We start from the raw sequence: 20,490 nt of genomic DNA, 5'->3' as shown, positions 1-20,490 counted from the left end.
TGTAAAATACCTATAGATACCAACGGACTATCAATTTCATTAGTGCTAAATAAACCTGGCTTATAGTGTTCATGACATTTATTCTGAAGTCTAGGTACACAATTAGAGTTTTGCTTCCTATCCCTTTACTATTAAAGTTTGGAGCTACAAGTAATATAATAAACATATTCTACATTATATACCCTGTTCATAAATACTTCAATATACCTGAAGCAGAAGTTTGCAAATTTCATATTTTCCTTTGGCTGCAGCTTCATGTAAAGGTGTAAATTTCCATAAGTCAGCTACATTAACTACTGCTCCATGCTTAACAAGAAGCTCTGCAACTTCATAATGTCCATAAGAACATGCATTGTGCAACGGTACAAGGCCTCTGAAATGAAAAGTTAAATAAAAAACACAACACAAAGATATATTTTAATTTAAATAACTACACAGAGATGATAAAGTTATTGACTTATACAAGAAATTCTACTGATTTTAATTTATAGAACATAAATTTATTGTAAGCAGAAATGGAATTACTTTGACAGGGGCAGAGAGGAAATTTTTAAAATATTTAAAATTGCAGAGACCATAACAAGCATCTATTTTGCAATATCTAGGGTTAAGAATTATATATTTTTATTTATTTTAATTTTTTTTTCTCTTTTGGCCACATATCAGTTTATGGGATTTTAGTTCCCTGACCAGGGACTGAGTTGAACCTGGGGCCATGGCAGTGAGAACCACTGAACCAACAGGGGATTCCCAAGAAGTATTTTTTTTTTTTTTTAATTAATATAAACTGGAAGAAATCAAGTATCCTCAATGCAAACTATTTACTACATTAAAAATCAGTATCACACTACTGTTGCAATCTCTTTGGCTATTATAAAATAACAAGGCATTAAGCAACTAAGTCTTCATAAAAATACTTGGTAAAAATCATAAAATCTTAACTGAAATTAAGAAGTATATTTAAGCCAATGTTGGAGAACAGACTTCTCTGAAAATAAAAGAACCACCGTCTCATAAAAATGTTTTCAGATTTTCCTAAGAAGGTCAGATAAAGGCACTGGTACTTGCCCTTTGTCTTTCGCATGCACGTCAGCTCCGTGTTGCAGCAGATATTCCACCACAGACACCCGATTATAGCCAGCTGCAAAATGGAGCGGTGTAGACTGACGTCCTTCAATGTCTCTGCAGTTGACACTCTGAACAGTACACAATTTCTGTAGGATGCAAGACACATGATGCTGTATATTCTGACTTCTTGTTTTCATTCATCTAGTAGAAATTTCAAATGCCTGATTTATTTTGTCTCATCAAATTTCTCAGACACTCTCTATTTATTCTTATTTCATTTTGTCCTTTATTGGCAATCCCTCTGGTCCTCTTATCTGTAATCATCTTCTTTTGTGAAAGCTAGTGGGTAAATTTTATTATTACAATTACTACTATTTACATAAACGTAATGTAAGTACCAGTTAGCAACAGTAATTTCCATTTGGTGGCAAATATATATACAGATACACGGGATCACAGAAGCATTGGCATCACCTGGGAACTTGTTAAAAACTCAGATTCTCAGACGCTCCAACCTACTGAATCAGAATCTGTATTCTGACATGATCTCCAGGTGATCTGTAAACACATTAAAAGTCTGAGGAGTACTGTTCTAGAACAGTGGTTCTCAAGTTTTCATGTGCATTGGGTCCAGTCTCCAGATGTCTGGGACTGGGCCTGAGAAGTTGCATTTCTAACAAGCTCCATATGATGCTGATGCTGACTGTCAAGGAATTACACCTAGAGAATTATACTGTACTATACGGAATGAATGAATGGACAGAATGCTATTGGTTATGCACCATCCTTGGGAGAATTAAGAAGTCACTCTCAAGTTCTTACGTTTTTTTGGTTGTTGTTGTTTAGATGAGGAAGCTTGACTGAGAGAGGCTGTAACACTCAAAATACTCAAGGGTATTTTGCATGAAAAGTATGAATATTTGAGGAAAGAAAGCAGCACAGATAATAAATCATGGTGTTTAAAAAAAAAGTCAAAAGAATATTTTAGAATAAAAGAATATTAGTAAAAATCCTTTCTCTTTTTTACTAGCCTATCCTAAAAGCAGAGATAAGCTAAGCCTAATAAACCAAAGGAGCCAGGGATCAGTGGATTTACCTCAACGGGTTTAATAGCAGGTCTGATAACGCTATTCAGTGGCTTTCCACACGAGAGCCTGTTAGATACACACATTCAGCGTTCTACCACTGATAAAGGGTGTTTTGTGGGTCTGAAGTCGGCTCTAGGGAGTAAGTATTTTCAACACGTATAAAGTGCTGCTGCTAGATTCAGTAGTTATCACTGGCCACTCTAACTCCCTAGCTCTCAAGTTTAATTTTGTCCATTCAGAGAAGTTTTCTAATAGTAGGTGTCTAAGTATCTAGCCTGACAGCTCACCAGTAAACAAACACAAGCAAGCACATAATCAAGTGTTCACTGGGAAACATGCAGGTGGTATTGCAGGGACAGAAAGGCTGACGGAGATAAATTTCCAGTGAGTGACTTTAAAAGTAGAGGTAAGGGAAGACAGCCTAATGCCTATCACAGGGAGAGAAGAAGGTCCTCCTCAATTAAATGGCATTATTTCATTCTCTAAGTGCAATTCCTGCACCCAGTCTTATCCTCACTTCATCTGTTTCTTCCTATAGTTTTCTTTTATCTTTATGAAAACAAAGTCTGGTTTTTAATAGTAGGTGTACTGAACATAGTTTTATGCTCTTTAATATATGTAAATGGATGAGCATTACAATTTTTTATCACCACCTCCACCCAACACACATAAAAATCAGCTACCTGACTTTAACTCCACCTGCCCATCTAACACAACTTATCATTTCCTCCAAGAACAAACAGCTCACTACCCTTGAGTGTTTTGTTTTTCTGTAAGTCATTCATTAGCCAGTAAGAGAAACAAGTCAAATAATAAAACTGCATAATAGCATTTTTCTTTCAAAACAATGAAATCTGAAGTTACCTGGAGATGACTGTACTATCTACACAGATAAAGCGGGAGGAAAAGAGCACATGGACTTTTAAAAATCAACTTTCAGAAATCTCTCGATTTAAAAGCACAGTGAATAAATATCCTCAGAGCTCAAGTTCTGATGAGACCATCATTCACATTGTTTTATTCTCAAGAAATCTAAAATTTACTTTGTGGGGTAGGTCTGTTCAGGATTAAGAACACCATAGAGAAATACAGTGAAACTGCTTCAAATGGAGACTTCTGCCATGAATCAAATCAGTAATTTTAGCTTTTAATAAAACTTATTACCTATCAATGCTCCCTCAAATAGGACCAAGCATTTTTTTGAAAGTCTGTTGTGGGAGGAGGACACAACAGGGCTTCTTCCCTCCTACTAGCTTTGGAAATTGAAATTAACATTGTTTTACTAAAGAATTATTTAATCATGAAACATGCTGAGTTAATTTTAATTTATATTAGTTGACTTGAAAAACAGTCTTGCTCTTTCAAAATTTCAATCTTCTGGATTATATACCTGGATATACTAATATAGTTTCTGTAGGAACAGGAATATCTGGTATAGGCAGTAAGACATTACATATGATTATATATCACATAAATACGTATGTATTACAGTAAAAGCAAAATTTGAGGAAAGGTTATTCTATGGAAGAACATTATAGGAGATGGGCCACAGAAGGGCTCAGGATGGCTCTTCTGAAAAAGAAAAAAACATTTCAATCCAGATAAATTGAGGATTATTGGGAGATAGTGGCTCTGAAAAGTGGTGACACTGTGTTATTACTATATTTAAACACTGGGTCCTCACAGAGGTAGAGGAGGCAAAGAAATCAGAATAAACATACAGACAGAGGGATACACTGTTTAGTTTTCTTCCCTTCCTGTTTTATGTATCATATGTAAACAAGAAGAGACAATAATTCATATAGTTCATTCTTTTAAAGGGACAAATGAATAGGTTCTTTAAACAAAATGCATTCCCATAAACACGTCATTATCTAAATTTATAACTGTGATATATTTACCGAGATGTGTGTGATACTAGTTTCTTTCATTACTCAATGATCCTTATTTGCAGAGCAGAACTAATTAGCATTATTTACCTTTTAAGACAATGCACATATAAATAACTAGATTTTTTTAACAGTACAGATTCATTAAACACTGTCAAAATAAAAACCCAATGTTAAAAAAACCATAAGATCATGTCTTACTTTTACGGTTTCTACATCTCCAGCCTTTGCAGCTTCCAGCAACTGTCTGTCTGCCTCTGAATTACCTAATGGGATACCCTCTAAAAAGAAAAAAAAAAAAAAGGAAGAGAGAGAATGAAAGAGTGATTAACTTCTATTTGGAAGATGGGCCCGACCAAGTTTTAAGGGAGGCATCTTATCTCAGAGTTCCTTTTACAGTTTGATGGCAATTATGTAGGAAATCTCCATAGTAGTACGGGAAAAGCAGTATAAACTTTTTTGAAACATCACATATGTGAAATGTATATAGATATGAATAATAACTATAAAATGAGATTTAAGCAATATAACGGAATATAAAATAGATAACAAAAGATTACTCTATAATGAAGTCAGTGACTGGTGGTAAAGTATTAAATAAGGAGAGCAACAGCTAGACATCTACCCATGGTTCTGCCGTTGACTAGCTATCTGAATTGGAACAAGTCACTTGAACTTTCTGGGCCTCAGATTGTTCCAGTTCTAAAAAGACAGACGTTGGATTAGAAACAAGTGAAGTTATTTTCAGGTCTGAAACTCTATGTTTTATAGCTCATTTTAAATCTCATAAGAAAGGAAGAAAACATATACCTTGTATCTCAGAACAAATAAACTTCAGATGGGTTAAACCTTAAAAATATTTTAAAAAATAGGTGAATATTTATTTTGAAATAGAAAAGCATCCTAAAGCAGTACATCAAAGGCAGAACCCAAAAAATATCTGATTTGGAAAAATATCTGTCAGACAACAACATAGCACTAACAAAATTATAGGCAAAGAAAAAATTGGAAAAAATACTGCAGCATACACCTTAGAAATGCAAATTAAAATGATATACTGGGCTTTTCTTTCATCCATTAGTGGACAAAGAGCAAATGAAGGAGTTACACTGTCAATATTTCTATAATTTGCATTTTAAAAAGCACCTATTATTTCTGTAATACAAACATACACACACACACTCACCCAAGGAAATTATAAAGAATCATAATATCTGGGACTGACAAGGAAAACTGGTCCTGTCATACACTATTAATAGGAATGTAAAATGGTACATAACAGCCTTTCTAGGAGATGATTTAACAATTATGTTAACCTTGACTCGGAAATTCCACTTAAAGAAACTCTTTGGAAAAGTAATGTGTAGCATTAGCATAAAATTAGGAAGACTGTCAATGTCCATCACTAGGTAACTGAACAGAACTAATGCTATTACCCTCAACTCTGACACTGAAACAAATGCATGGTAAATGGGAAAGTAAAGGCAATTTTGAGAGCAGTCCTGTAGTTCAGAATTTTAGAAGTTCCCAGGAGATCTTATTAATCTGTCTTCGTCTATTCAAGCAATGTTTTTCTCAAAATGTGGCTTCTAAACCACAGGCTTAAGGATCATCAAGGGGGACTATTAAAGGTACAAAACGCTTGGTCTGTTACATTTCTTCTCATTTGAGCTTTGAGGTGTCAGACGTTCTATTAATTTCTAGTAAAATACAGAGATGTAGGCAAAGACACTTTCAAATTATGGGACCAGGTTTCTTTTATTTATCTTTAATTGGAAGGGACCAGATTTCTAGGCTGAAATGTTTAACCTATGCCAAATGTGTAGATATTGAATATAAATTGATTTGATTTTTAAATGCAATGAGTATCAGTGTATTCAAACATAAGTCAAATAGTTGGTTACCTTGTACAGATTCTATATGCCTTATATGAAGGATCTAGAAAAGAGTGAAGAGGCAGGACTGGTCTCTAGAGCATTATTTATAGCTCTGGTTGCTCTACTGGAGATATCTACCCTTTTCAGTTTTCCTCTCTTTAAAAAGAAATGGCAACTATTACATCTCACTCTTAAAACCTTTCTAGATAAAAGCTTAAGAGCCAGCTATTTACTCAGCAAAGATCAGTAGCAAACACTACTGGGAAAACATTAAAGACTTAACAACATGCGGGCATTGACTACAATGAGCTGATCAAGAAGAAGTAACAGCCAATAATTTTGAAAATTTATCTTTTTACTACCAACTCCTACATGATATATGAAAAAACTTATAAGTTAATTGAAAAAATAATTTCATCGAAGTATTCAATACCTTGAAGAAGTTGCTGCACATTTTCATTTCCCATCTGTAAGGCAGTAAAGCCCTGAAGGGATATAATGTTAGGATCACACCCATAGCTCAGGAGTAAGCGGCAGGTTTGGAGATGACCACAATGTGCAGCTCTGTGCAAAGAAGTCTGACCGAGATTATCCAGAGCATTAACCTTAACAATCAGAAAAAATGGAAATTAGCCAGTGGTATAAAATTTAAAATGCTCTAATTATGGGTTCAGGTTCAACACTTGTTATTAACTTAAAAATGCTCAAGTATTCTCTTATGAAGACTATTATCCAGTGGCAAATAAACTATTTTCTCTCAAATTTAGAGTACAAATTCACCAATTCATGAAGGCCGACATCAGGAGACCCAATTTTGGATTAAAAGTTTAAGGTGTTGAATAATAGTTGTGTTTAGCATTAAAGCACTCATAGATTCATCGCATTTATAGACACTGCCTAAGGTCTAATGCATGTATTTTTAAGGATCACTGAGGTGCAGAAATGTAGAGACTAACCCCAAGATAACAGATAACAAAGTCAGACACTAAATCAGCATTAAAATACTTATTTCTATTGGCTTAATCTTCTATCTTATCATTTAAAATACAATCTGTACAAAGACACTACAGTATATTCACACAATGGAATATTCTCAGCAATAAGAAGAATTATTGTTACTGCTGAATCGCCAAAACATTAACCTGAGTGAAAAAAAGTTTGACACAAAAGAGTCAATGAATACTGTACGATCTCATGGACATGAAGGTCCAAAGTGGCAAATCAATCTACTGTAGAAAAAATCAAAATGGTTGTTGCCTCTAGGCAAGGAGACTGCCTTGGATGGGATACTGTCTCTGCCATGTGGTTATGTTCTCTATCTTCAAGAGTTTTGGTTACACAGGTGTTTGCATTAGGCAAAATTCAGTAAATGTACATTTAAGAGCTGTATATTTCATTGTACATAAATTCCACATCCAAACAAAAACTACAAACAAATACTGACCTCTAGTTGATGCCTACTAAAAGAATTTAGGGAGGTGTGTATAGTAACTTGCAAATTACTTTGAAGTGTGTCAAAAAATGTAAGATACTGATAAGAGGGAAAAATTGCTGGATATGTAAGAAAACAGTATGGTGAACAGCTAGTGGTAGAATTCATATGGCGAGTATATAGTTACACTCTGTAAAACTCTCTCAACTTGGCTGTATTTTTGAAAAATTTCATAGTAATAATTAAAAAAATCTTCGGTAAGACCCCTTCTATCTCATTCCCAACCCACCAACTCCCTCCCCTGCCACCCTGGAAAATAATTCTTCAAAACGTAACTGAAAAATAAAATTCCTCAGTAATTATGTGATCACTAGTGTGTTTTAAGACATTATCCAATTCACATTCATGGAACTGGAGAACATCTGAACAGGATTATATAGTAAGATTTTCTCAATAATTCTAAAAGTAACCTACAAAAAGCTAGTCTCCATGCTTACAGAATCAGAAAAATCAACTTAAAATGCTCAGAGCAACTCATCTATTTATTCATGAACTCACATTCACTGAAACCGTGAACTATATCCACTTGAAAACTTTATTTGGGTGCCATTCTGTGTCAATATTAGGGGACCAACTTGTCCTAGTTTGGCTGGGATATTTCTGGTTTTAGCACTTAAAGTCCTGTGTTCCCAGAAATCCCTCAGTTTGGGGATTAGGATGGTTGGTCACCCTAGCCAAGATTGTTTCATTGAGTTATACAACTCAAATTCAATATGCATCCAGATAGTCTTCAAGTAACACACCACATGTAAGAAAAGAAGCAATCAACAAAAAGTTATAGAACAGACAGACAAATGAGATATGCCAAGCAGTCAAGCAGAAATAAACTTTATTTTTTTAATACTTTACAATAGGAAAGATTGAAATTATACATTATCAAGAATTCCCCCAAATAAGAGAGAAATTATTAGGACACTGAGAAGCAACATTAAAAAAAACTGCAGAATTTGAAGTGGTTCCTTGAGTGGAAATCCAAGAAAGGACAGCTTAGAAAATCGTTCTGCCAAGTTCACTTAGAGAAGAGCCAGCTCGTCTATTATATAATGTATTTCTACCAAGATTTTGTTTGAAGAAGACAAGGATCTGTGGCTAAGAAAACTGTGAAAACCATTGAATTAAATGACTGTTATCTCTTCCAATCTGGGATGCTATGTGTATTGTTTATTGAGAATTTTTTTTTAAGTTCCTGGGTAAGAAATGATGACTTTTAGCCTTGATGAAAACCTAACTATTCCATGAATACAATGCTTTATCTTCTTTAAGTCTACTTGACTTTTTTGGCGGTACAGCTGATATATATTATCTAAGCTTACAGTGCCCAACACAGTGACATCAGCTTGACTTTAAACTTAAGTATACTGTTTCTACAAACAGAAAAACCATATTCTCCTAATAAAAAGTATAACTCTTATAAACAAAACATTTCTCTCCTGAATGCTCTGGAGTGAATGACTTTTGTGATTCATTTTTAAAAAAAACGCTTTTTGTCCAAGTGCCAACTATGGAACAGCAGCTTCACAATCTGAAGAGCTATCTTTTTAGTCAACTTATTTAAGTAACTTATTTCCTTCTGTTCCATGTTCTCTGGCAGAAATAACAGAGGGTAAGAGACACTGTGGCTGGGGTAAATAATAGGAATTATCATGTAAGCAAGGAACAGAAGACACCAGCAGAGAATTCCAGAATAAATATGTCTGGCTAGGGATACTCTTAAGAGTGTACTGTTAGAAAAAGAATAACTTGACCAGTGAGGTGTGGTTAACAGGAAGGGTGAAGGAAGGATATACAGGAATAATGTTTCTTTGAGTAAATCCACAGCTTTTCTAGCAAAAAGATACTGAAAAAAGTATCTGCAGAACTATTTTGAGGGAAAAACTAATACTTAGGAGAGAGTAAATAGTTTAGGAAATCAGGCATTTTATCTACAAAATCAGAAACAACTCACTGGATTACCAAAAATTACCAAAAATGAAGTATACCTTTGCTTCATGTTTCACCACTACTTCAACAACATCGTTATGAGCTTTCTCAGAAGCCACGTGCAGAGGAGTCAAGAATCTTAAAGAGAAAAAGTCAGCCGGACAATGAATGTATTTTCCAGAAAACAAAAGAGTCAATAATTTTTAATTATTAAAAGCAAACTTACTCTTTAGTCTTTTCATTGATGTTGGCTCCTTTTCTTAGCAACAGTTCACATATTTGCTTTCTTTTGGGATATGGAGATGCAGCAGCACAATGCTAGATAATTTAAATTGAAGCATTAATCAAGGACTATACAACTGATTTTTAAGAATATTCGTGTATCCAACCAAAAATAATCAAGATGTTAGTTATTTCATGTCTTTGTTTCACTTTTGACTTAACTTTGCTCTTCAAAGACTTTCTATTGGCTAGAATGTGCAATGATTACCAAATTCTGACAGGGCCTGAAAATCCTATTTACCAGGTGATGTGTTACTAAATATTTTGATCAAGCTTTATAGTTGCCCTCCATCTCTGCAAAAGCTACCACTGCTGTGATGAAAACCTTAAACTGTGATCAACAGTCCTTTCAAAACTGTTCCCAAAGAGCATGATGTTTATGTTATTTTTTTAAAGGTTAATAAAACACTCCAAACGTCGGGATTTCTTTAATAAAGAAATAGCACAGCGTTTGTCAGCTCTGGATTCTGCTTGGTAAAAACACTGATGGAATCACTGACAAACTAGGTGGTATTTCTTTCTTTCTTTCTCAATGAGTTGCTCTAGCAGAATAAGGACCTTGGATTACCTGTTTGGTAAAACTGGTGGTGGAAATTGATACAGTCTGAGCTGGAGGCTTCAGGATCTATGTCTATGATGCATCAAGGAGGAAGAGAGACAGGAGGTAGGGATTCGCCAGTCATAAACCCAGTAAAACTCTCATGGTCATGTCCCAGATCTTTATCTCCCCAACATCCAGGATTATACTCATACACAACAGGTGTTCAATAAATGTCAGTGAGTGAATGACTTAATCAATGTATGAATGTTAAGTTAAAACTGAAACCTGAGAATTCATGGAATAAAACTTCTGGATAACTGTCACGGTAATTTGCACATACATCTAAACACAGTATACATGAATGCGTCTGATTTTAACTTGTTGCTAATTATAAAGCTTATCTGATCTTCATGGCTTTGCTTCAGATTCATTCTGATACTGTTGCTGTCACCAAACTCATTCCCTTGCCCTTAATAACATCATTTCCAATTGGTGAATACAGCTGTTTTGGTGTGTTTTGAATCATCATCCCAGGACATCTATCAGGATGGCACAGAGAATGGAAAATAGTTTATATTCAAGAATTCTTGAGCTTATCCATTTCAAATTGCACCCTTTCTCTTCAGCCTCATCCTTTTACCGGCAGGGCCTGGGACCTCGAAACTCAGAAGACACTGCCTCTGCAATACAATGTCTACCAAGGGTTAATTCTTCGCATTCTAAGGCTAATCACAAAAATGAGCAGTTTAATAGTAGAAAGCTTAAGGGGAAACAAAATGTAGAATTAATTCTTCAGACTGGAAAATTTCCCATGTCAGTTTTTCCAAATTTCCCTGTACCATCTTGATGCTGTTATGATTTAAATTTTGCACCGGCATTTCTTATCAGTCTGCAACTACACTATTTTAACATGGATTTTTTTTTTTTTTTGGTAAAGTAGCAAAGAGGCCTAAAATGCTTTATAGATAGGTTCCTACATAAACTTCGTGCCCTATATCATGGCATAAGGATGAACATTAGCCATAAAACGTAAGGAAGCTACAATTAAATCTTCCCCAAAGACATTAATTTACTTATTGTCATCTTCCCTCATTGAAAGTACATTCTGCGACTCACAAAGCTCTGCTCCTTTTAAATTTCTACTTCTAAAGTAGCCTCTGATTACCACATTCTCCTTCTGATCTTCTAACACTTATCTTTAGTCACTTCCATTTTTTTCTTACTGCTTTTCCATACACTGCCCAGTTCTCATCTACATTGTTACAGAACCACAGAGCTGACATTACCTCCATTAGGGAAACTGCCTCTACTCACAGATACTTTATTCACAAGTATAAAGGGGACATATACAGACTTAGATCTAATTTTGAAAAAAAAAAAAAGAATACAATAACAAAAGGAGAACCAGGTGGTTTTTATCTTGATGGCAAGATTAACTTTTCAATCATAAACACTTATGCTTTTTATAATAAAAAAAAGCAAATGAGATATAATAGAAAAGTCACATATAATATATGCCAGTATGTGATAAAATTTTTGTCTAGAAGGATGCACAAATGAACAACTGTATTGCCTTTTGAGGGGATGTGTTAGTTGCTCAGTCGTGTCCAACTCTTTGCGACCCCATGGACTGTGGCCCACCAGGCTCCTCTGTCCATGGAATTCTCAAGGCAAGAATACTGGAGTGGGTTGCCATTGAGGGGAAGAGGTTGTCTGTTTTTCTGTATTGTTTGGAAATATTTTCTTTATATATCCAGAGGCACTAATTCTTAAAAAGCACAGATTTTTTAGAACAATACTATTATTAAAAGTAGGACATTATGTCAGTTATCCAGTATCACCAAAAGAAGCAGGGCATTATGATTAACTTAGGATGTTTTTGGCTATTTCATTTTAAAGACTTAAATCTGAAATATTACCAATGCTGTTTCATGTGTTTGAGGATGCTTAAAGTTCACCATTTCCAGAGAGAGATGTTTTTTGATTCGTGTAACATCAGCTTCCCGTGCAGCCTGAAGCAAGGAGTGGCCTTTAAATTCATCTAGATGAAGAAGAAGCATTTAAATTGGCATAAGAATGATCAAATTTATGAAACTTACCTTGTAAAAGAGACATAGTATTTTTCTTGAACTTATTTTCAAAATTATCTACCAAAGTTGCCAGACTGAAGCCCGAAAGATAGTCTCCAAATATAACCCTTGGAAAGGGAGATAGTGGTACTCTAGCGCCCCTTGATTATGACTCAATTCATTCCCATGAGTATACAAGATGGCCAATTCAAAGTCTATTTTGGTCTGGTTTACGGATTATTGCAATATATTCCCAGAGCAGAGCTGTGAGAATGTCCCAAAAGAATAGAATTTTTCTCAGTAAAGAAATAAAAGAAAAGGAGATCACAGTCCCCGTATTAACATTATGGCAATAGCAGATGGTTATGCTCACACACTGGGGATTAGACAAGCTGGATATTTCTAAGAGCCACTTAGAAATGAGGCATTTTCTCAAGATTCCTCTCTTTTATTCATCACTCTTGTGAAACTACCCATTCTCCTTTATTATTCCAGAGTAATTCCAGTTTAACACAAGTTTCCTATTCATGTATAGTAATATATACCTGAATTAGGTGGCTATTTCTCACCACTATCTCTACTTCAGTTATAGACAGAAAAGCACAGAATTGTCCAAATACCAAAGAATATTAGATGGCACATTCTGGGGACTATGTTTACAAGACAGAAATCCTACAAGTAACACCTAAAAACTTCATGACAGATAACTAGAAAGTCACATCAAAGATAGGAACAAAACTCAAATTCTTTCTTTCCAAAAGCCTACCATCTGTAACACAAAAAGCATTTGCCTTGAAAAAAGCAAATACAAATATACTTCCTTTCATAGCATCTTAAGAGTAAGTGATTAAATATGCTAGTAAGAACAACGATACATACCCATGGCTAAGGAAAATAGCCTATGATTTAAAAATTCCTCCTCCCCGAAAAAACCCAAGAAATAAAAAGTTTGAGGTTACTGGTGTAAGAGTTTAGCTGAACGCTCATCACTTTATACTTACATGCTAACCTTTCTTTTAACTGTGGTGTGGGAGCCAAGTCTATAGCACTTTTATTGTGACAGTTCAGCAGTGTTGGATCCGCGCCATAACTCAGGAGAAGAGAACACACTTCAACCCTGTTCTTGGAAGCAGCCTCATGGAGAGGAGTGAACTGCCACAAGTCCATTGCATTTACGCAGGCACCATGCTGGTGGTGGGGCGGGTAAAGCATATATTTAGTGCTCAACTTTTAAGAGAACTTAGAGAGAGAACTTAGTACTGTGTAATTTACATCATGCCAGCTTAAAAAGGTTATGTCCCCAAAGGTTACTTTTCAAACCAGTTACTTCAAAAAGAGAATACATTTCTCTCTCATAGAAAAAGAGTCACTAGTTGCTAAGCCTACCCACAAGTGCCTATTTAATTCTTTTACTGTTAAAAAACAGTTACAAATGATACTTCAGATTTAATAAGAACTATTTTTTCCTTTTCTGAGATATACTTTATATATGGCAAAATACATAGTTCTTAAGTATATAGTTTGATGAGTTTTGACAAATGTATATATCCATGAGACCATCAGGCTTCTCTGGGGGCTCAGCTGGTAAAGAATCCACATGCAATGTGGGAGACCTGCAATCTATCTGATGCTTCATTCTTATCCACAATAACATTGCAAATATTCTGTTGAGTTCAATTCAGTTTTACAATAAGCAAAAGCATTAGTATTAAATGTATAATAATATTATGGTCACGTTTATAAAGGCTTACGGACCACTCAGAGTATCTAATTACTATAATTGTTTCTGTGGGAAAATGTATTTAGTGGTAGCACATGCCCAAGAGGAAACATAGAGGTGTTGGAAACAAAGGTCCTTCCCATGACAGCTGCTGACAGAATGAGGCAAAGTTTCAAAGGCAGAATGGGTGCAGAAAGAAGACTAAAGAATGTGGTCAAATACATATGTAGAGATTAGGGGACAAAAAAAATGGGTATGAGTAACATCCTTGAATCCACTCTCAAAAAGAGTATGTAGCCTCTATTCTCATCCAACAGGGAGCAAAACAAGAAGCTTTTTGCCAGTTCCAGGAACCTGTCCGTCAAACAATAGCCGCCCATCGTTCTGCCCAGTATACTGGAAGAAATGAAGTTTACCAAGTAAGCCTGTTTCAACACACCTAGGCAGGCCCTGCAAATCTAACTAGTGGTTGTAAAAATACATGGTTCACTAAATATTGCTTTCTGATATTTTCAAGAACTTTGAACTGCACTTTTAGCTACAAATTAAAAGAACCACTTAGTCTGACATTCACAAAACAGGAAAGCTATTTTATATAAAGACTTGCAGTGTTTTAAAAGTCTCAAAGCAGTCAAATGACCTATCAATAATCCACATTTTATGATTATAAATACTTCTTCTATATCTACCAAGCACTAAAAACACAAAGAAAAACATATACAAATACACACTGTAAGAAAAGTATGTAAGAACTAACCTTGACCAGAAGTTCAGTTACTTCATAATGACCATAGGAACAGGCGTTGTGCAGGGGTACCAGATCACTACAATAAGACAAGGGAAAAACCCTGCGTTATTACAGATTCCCTATGCTTTAGCTTATGTACTTAAATTTAAATAGCAAATGGCTTATGTCACCTTCTGGGCTTCCCTTGTGGCTCAGCTGGTAAAGAATCTGCCTGCAATGCGGGAGACCTGGGTTCAATCCCTGGGCTGGGAAGATTCCCTGGAGAAGGGAAAGGCCACCGACACCAGAATTCTGGCTTACAGAATTCCAAGGACTATATGTATAGTCCGTGGAGTCGCAAAGAGTAGGACATGACCGAGCGACTTTCACTGACTTCTGTATCTTTTCCGAACTCAAACACTTGGTCTTCTTTGAAACTTTTTCTTTTAAAGATTCTGTAAGGTAAACTGCTATATTCCTTAACGTAAACCCAATTCCTTCATGATGGCAATAGAGGAAGAATTTTCTGAACAGGAAGGTACAATAGAACCCTAAAATCCTGACGTATCTTTAAGTTGCTCCACCTTGGGAATCACTCACTAATCACCACAGACATCACCATGATGTCCTTTGTTAAGAGATGACCACTCATGGCTAAGTCTTTCTGATTCTATCAGAACTCTCCGTCAAGTCTCACAACTTTCCTCACCATTTTGATTATATGATTTCTTACCTGAGTCCTATCTACTAGCTAACACCACCTGAGTTTCCATCATCATCTCATAAAACCAAGACTTCTAAAGTGAACTCAATGGTTTCCCCCACAAACAAATTTCTTGGATTTCAGTATGTGTACCACTGGGTCTCATGCATTGGGCTTCAGAATATTGAAATGTAATAGTCTCATTTATTCTATCTCATCACATCCAGATATTCAACAAATCTTACGCATTCTTACACTGTAACATCTCCTGCATCTCTGCCTTCTTTTCATTTCCATTTCCCCCACCACCACTACTGCAGATCTCACTACGCCTGAACCCCTACAATGCTCACTCTCATGTTCTTTTTGCCTCTAGTCTCCTTCTTCAATCTACTCAACACATTGCTGCCAGAGTGCATTTCTCAAAACTCCTCTTTTAGAAGAATCATTCCCCTTGCTTAAGATCCTTCAATTCTCTTGCACAGGGTGATGTTTCCTAAACTCTCTGTTTTCTTGAACTAAGTCCAGGTGAAGGATCACCTTCCACGGAAAGATTTTTCAACCACTGCACCCAGCACTGAGCATTCTCTCCTAAAATCTCCTATAAGTACTAGCCCTTTCTATTTATCACCTCACACTTACTAGAGAACTTACGTTGTTAGGTGTCTTTTCGTGCCTCCTAAAACATAGTATAAGTCCTATGGGTGGTGGCCTTAATGGTTTATAATTTCCTGTTCTCTCAGAGCAATCTGCATATTATAAAAGCTCAATAAATGTTTTATGCTGTTTAGTAAAAAATATGACTCTTACAAGATTATGACACAGATTATCATGAAGACAGAAACATTTAAAAAATTCTCATTTTTGTTCAAATGCTTGATTTACCCTTTATCTTTAGCATGAACATCAGCTCCATGTTGCAACAACAGCTGTACAATCTTTACTCTGTTGTAACCTGCTGCCAAATGCAATGGAGTTGACTGAAATATTAAACAGACAAATCAGTGAAATTCAATAGCTAAAAACATACATATATAAAGATAAAAATCCAAATATAAAACCAGAAATTGAGAAAAAACTTTATAACTTACGTTATAACTTATTACTATCTAAATGACAGTAATAATTTGGTTTTATAAAATCCAACATATATACCAAAGCACAGTATACAAGTTTGTAAGTTCACTATTGCAAACAGGAAGCTAACTAAACATTTATTATAAACGAAGTTTTACTAAGATTAAGAATTAACAGAAATTATTGCTTAAAAGGAGAATTTTCAGCAAATGTTTTAAGTTAAAAGACAAACATAATTTCAAGTCATACAAAACTTAGTTGCAAAAGGAAGTACCTTTCTGCCATCACTTGCATGACAGTTGACATTTAATGGTGTAAGCAGAGCCATCATTTTTTCCTCATTGCCACTCCTAGCACACAAAAAAAATGTATTAGCAATTTGTTTTCTTCATCAAATCCTATTTGGAGACATGTATGTGACCACTAAAAATTCATTCTCTTTTGGAGTTTGCTTATTGTAAAATAAAATGATTAAAATCATATGGTAAAATATTTATGGTACATATTTATAACACACCTGGCACTTTCCAAGAGTTCATCCTTCTTATATTCACCTGTGAATCAGAAGAAGAGCAGAAATTTTTTAAAAATTAATTACAAAACTAGTATCAGTTTTATGCATAAAGATGCTCATTGACCTATGTTTAAAGTAAAAAAATTTGGAAATAAATTCAAGTAAATGGAAAATGGTTAATCAACAGAATACACTGTAGTTTAAAATATTTATATGAAGAACATGGAATACCTTTGCTATGAAAGTGAAGAAAAAAGATTCAATGTTATATAATGAAACATGACTACAACTATATGAAAACAATATACACAGTAAGAGCAAAGCCAAGAAGGAAATAAATCAAAATTTTAGCAAAGTGTGTCTTAGGGGATTGGCTGTGGGTGAAAGTTTCATTTTCTTTTTACCTCTCAAATTTCCTAAAACCAGTATTATTTAACAGACAAAATGCCTCCACAACTTCATTCAAAATCAAAACAAAATCCATATAAAAATGTAACAGTATCACAGAAATTTATAAATAAAATTAAAATCAGGACTAAATATAAACTCTTTATGCCTATAGCTTTTATATTACCAATGAAAACAAGCAAAAACTTTAAAATTGATATAATTTAAATTAACATAATAGTGTTTACTAATTCACTTAAACAAAACCCAAACTGGTGTCCACAATATGAATTGTATACTGATTGCTGTGCAAGGCTTTTTTGGTGCCCCAAGATTAAAAAAAAAAAAGGCAAACAGGGAATAGCATGGAACAGGGAAGGAAGAAATAAACTTTGAATTGTCAGTTACAGTAATAGCTCACTTTTCTAGGACTTTTTGGGGGGACTAGTCTAAATTTTCTCAGTAATACCAAAAGAAATATCACAAAGCCCAAGCTCAAAAGCTTACAGCAGAGCCCCTCGGGCTCTTGACTATTAGACATAATTTTAATGGTGATCACACAGTAAATAAGAGTCCAAAAAATAATATAGTAGAGAGCTGCTTCAGAGGAAATCTCTGTTAAGGGAGAAATGTGTGAAAGTGAAGTCGTTCAGTCGTGTCCGACTCTTTGCGACCCCATGGACTATAGCCTACCAGGCTCCTCTGTCCATGGGATTTTCCACGCAATAGTCCTGGAGTGGATTGCCATTTCCTTCTCCAGGGGATCTTCCCAACCCAGGGATTGAACCGGGGTCTCCCGCATTGTAGACAGATGCTTTACCGTCTGAGCCCAAGGTGAAAGTGTTAGTCCCTTAGTCCTGTCCAACTCTTTACGACCCCATGGACTGTAGCCCATCAGGCTCCTCTGTCCATGGAATTCTTCAGGCAAGAATACTGGGGTGGGTTGCTATTTCCTTCTCCAGATCTTCCTGACCTAGGAATTGAACCTGGGTCTCTGGCATTGCAGGCAGATTCTTTACCATCTGAGCCACCAGGAAAGCTCATATTACTACTCAAAAAAAGCCTGACAGTCTAAAATAAACCTAAACCAGGGGACGACAGTCTTATATATCTTAACAGGTTCCCAGGACATCAATATGTCCCAGCAGAATACAATAATTGCCATTCTTCAAGGTTTTGAAATTGGTGAGCCCAGAATCTTGTTTGAAAACGCAAGAGAATGATTAGTAACACATGATTATCTACTACCTCTGGCCCCAGTAAAGGTAGGAATCACAAAATTTAAAAGCTAATTAAGAAAAAAAAAGCTTTATTTTTCTTAGACAAGAATCAAATGTCAACTATTCAGTCAGATATAGAAAAGAATAGCAACTAAACTGACACTATTGTAATAATCTAATCGAGACCATTAACTGCAAGAAACTGAATGTCTATCTAGGAAGCTCGTGTGTTATACTGTTCCCAGAATACCCAAAGAGAGCTTGCAGACTTACCAGTCAGCACTGCTTTGGCAGACGGGTCTGCTAAATCCAATGCTGTCCGTCCATCTGTATTTCGAATGGTTGGCTCAGCTCCATGCTGTAAGAGCACTGCAAAACAGACACACTATCTTTCAAAATGGTAATTCTGACAATATCATTTTAGTAAATCATTTTCTCAATGGTTCCTGGTTCCTACCAGGGAAGCCCTAAGACGTCTCAAAGTTATTTTAAGACTTTATATATCCTGATAGTAGAAAAATGCTGTATTTTAAAGATAAAACTATATAAAATATTCCATTATTTCATGTATTGCTATGCTAAGTCACTTCAGTCGTGTCCGACTCTGTGTGACCCCATAGACGGCAGCCCACCAGGCTTCCCCGTCCCTGGGATTCTCCAGGCAAGAACACTGGAGTGGGTTGCCATTTCCTTCTCCAATGCATGAAAGTGAAAAGAGAAAGTGAAGTCGCTCAGTTGTGTCCGACTCTTAGTGACCCCATGGACTGCAGCCCACCAGGCTCCTCCGTCCATGGGATTTTCCAGGCAGGAGTACTGGAGTGGGATGCCAGTGCCTTCTCCGATTTCATGTATTAAGACACATTAAATATCTTGTCTGCTGAGTTTAATGTCAGATTCTCCTCTGTTAAACAAATGACCAAGGACAGATAAAGAATTAAAAGGCAAGTTTACTTGAAAGCTTGTTTTCTGTTTTCTCACACCAAATGAACACTGCCCAAGTCAGAAAGATTGCTCATAATAACAAAAATGAAACTTCTAAAGCTATGAATAGCCCAAGAATAGGGATTTGTGGAATTTGAGAAAGAAGAAAGGAAGAAAAGGAGAGAGAAAGGAAGGAAGAGAGGAAGGGAGGGAGGATAAGAGAAAACTACTCTGAGGGTTAATGAATCCCCAATCAAAACTTTCCACATTATAACTCAAAACATGTTAAAAAGAGAAGAGCTGTGCTACACTCTGTACATGTTATTTGATTATATAAAGATACTCCAGCACACTCTATAAAAAAAAGCTGGGGAAAGACAGGTGAATACACGCAGAAAGGGAAGCTCAGCTCCTGTGCATTCCACTGTACTATCTCTAACAGTAATGTCCAACAGAAAAAAAACGTGAGCCACATATGTAATTTAAAATTTTTTAGCATCCAGATTATAAAAACAAAAAGAGGATAATTTTAACATGTCTTATTTAAGCCAATATACCCCAAATATTGCTATTTCAATATGTACATTAATACTGCAGTCCATACAAAATTGAGGTAACTTTGTATTCCTTTTATTCATACAAAGTCTTTGAAATCTGGTATGTATTTTCCCCTTTTAGTACATCTCAATTTGACCTAGCCACATTACAAGATTTCAACTACCACACCGGACGTGTGTACGTATGTGCTAAGTCACCCAATCATGTCTGACTCTTCGCGACCTTATGGACTATAGCCCTCCACGCGCCTCTGTTCACGGGATTCTCCAGGCAGGAATACTGGAGTGTGTTGCCACGCCCTCCTCCAGGGGATCTTTGCGACCCAGGGATCAAACCTGCATCTCTTATGTCTTCTGCACCCGCAAGCAGGTTCTTTTTCCCTAGTGCCACCCAGGAAGCCCAGACTAGACAGTGCAGATACATAACTGTATTTGAAA

The 20,490-nt window shown here is 35.7% G+C and overlaps 1 protein-coding gene across 2 annotated transcripts in view; it reads right to left on the bottom strand.

The window, feature by feature from the left end:
* Positions 1 to 20,490, bottom strand: part of TNKS2 (tankyrase 2) — a 65,387-nt gene that overhangs the window by 25,817 nt on the left and 19,080 nt on the right. For both annotated transcript variants that reach the window (XM_086378554.1, XM_086378552.1), the window contains exons 3-15: positions 18,848 to 18,943; positions 16,971 to 17,007; positions 16,728 to 16,803; positions 16,262 to 16,356; positions 14,704 to 14,770; positions 13,228 to 13,414; positions 12,077 to 12,198; positions 9,561 to 9,652; positions 9,394 to 9,472; positions 6,356 to 6,527; positions 4,247 to 4,326; positions 1,069 to 1,214; positions 208 to 373 (exon numbers count right to left, since the gene is read on the bottom strand). In XM_086378554.1, coding sequence (XP_086234680.1) covers positions 208 to 373; positions 1,069 to 1,214; positions 4,247 to 4,326; positions 6,356 to 6,527; positions 9,394 to 9,472; positions 9,561 to 9,652; positions 12,077 to 12,198; positions 13,228 to 13,414; positions 14,704 to 14,770; positions 16,262 to 16,356; positions 16,728 to 16,803; positions 16,971 to 17,007; positions 18,848 to 18,943 — 1,415 coding nt within the window. The remainder of the gene's footprint in view (positions 1 to 207; positions 374 to 1,068; positions 1,215 to 4,246; positions 4,327 to 6,355; positions 6,528 to 9,393; positions 9,473 to 9,560; positions 9,653 to 12,076; positions 12,199 to 13,227; positions 13,415 to 14,703; positions 14,771 to 16,261; positions 16,357 to 16,727; positions 16,804 to 16,970; positions 17,008 to 18,847; positions 18,944 to 20,490) is intronic.

The sequence above is a fragment of the Bos grunniens genome, chromosome 26 (assembly GCF_055505025.1).
Source record: "Bos grunniens cultivar Pamir isolate PY7600 chromosome 26, Bosgru_T2T1.0, whole genome shotgun sequence".
Taxonomy (NCBI): domain Eukaryota; kingdom Metazoa; phylum Chordata; class Mammalia; order Artiodactyla; family Bovidae; genus Bos; species Bos grunniens.
This window is presented reverse-complemented; position numbering and strand designations above follow the sequence as displayed.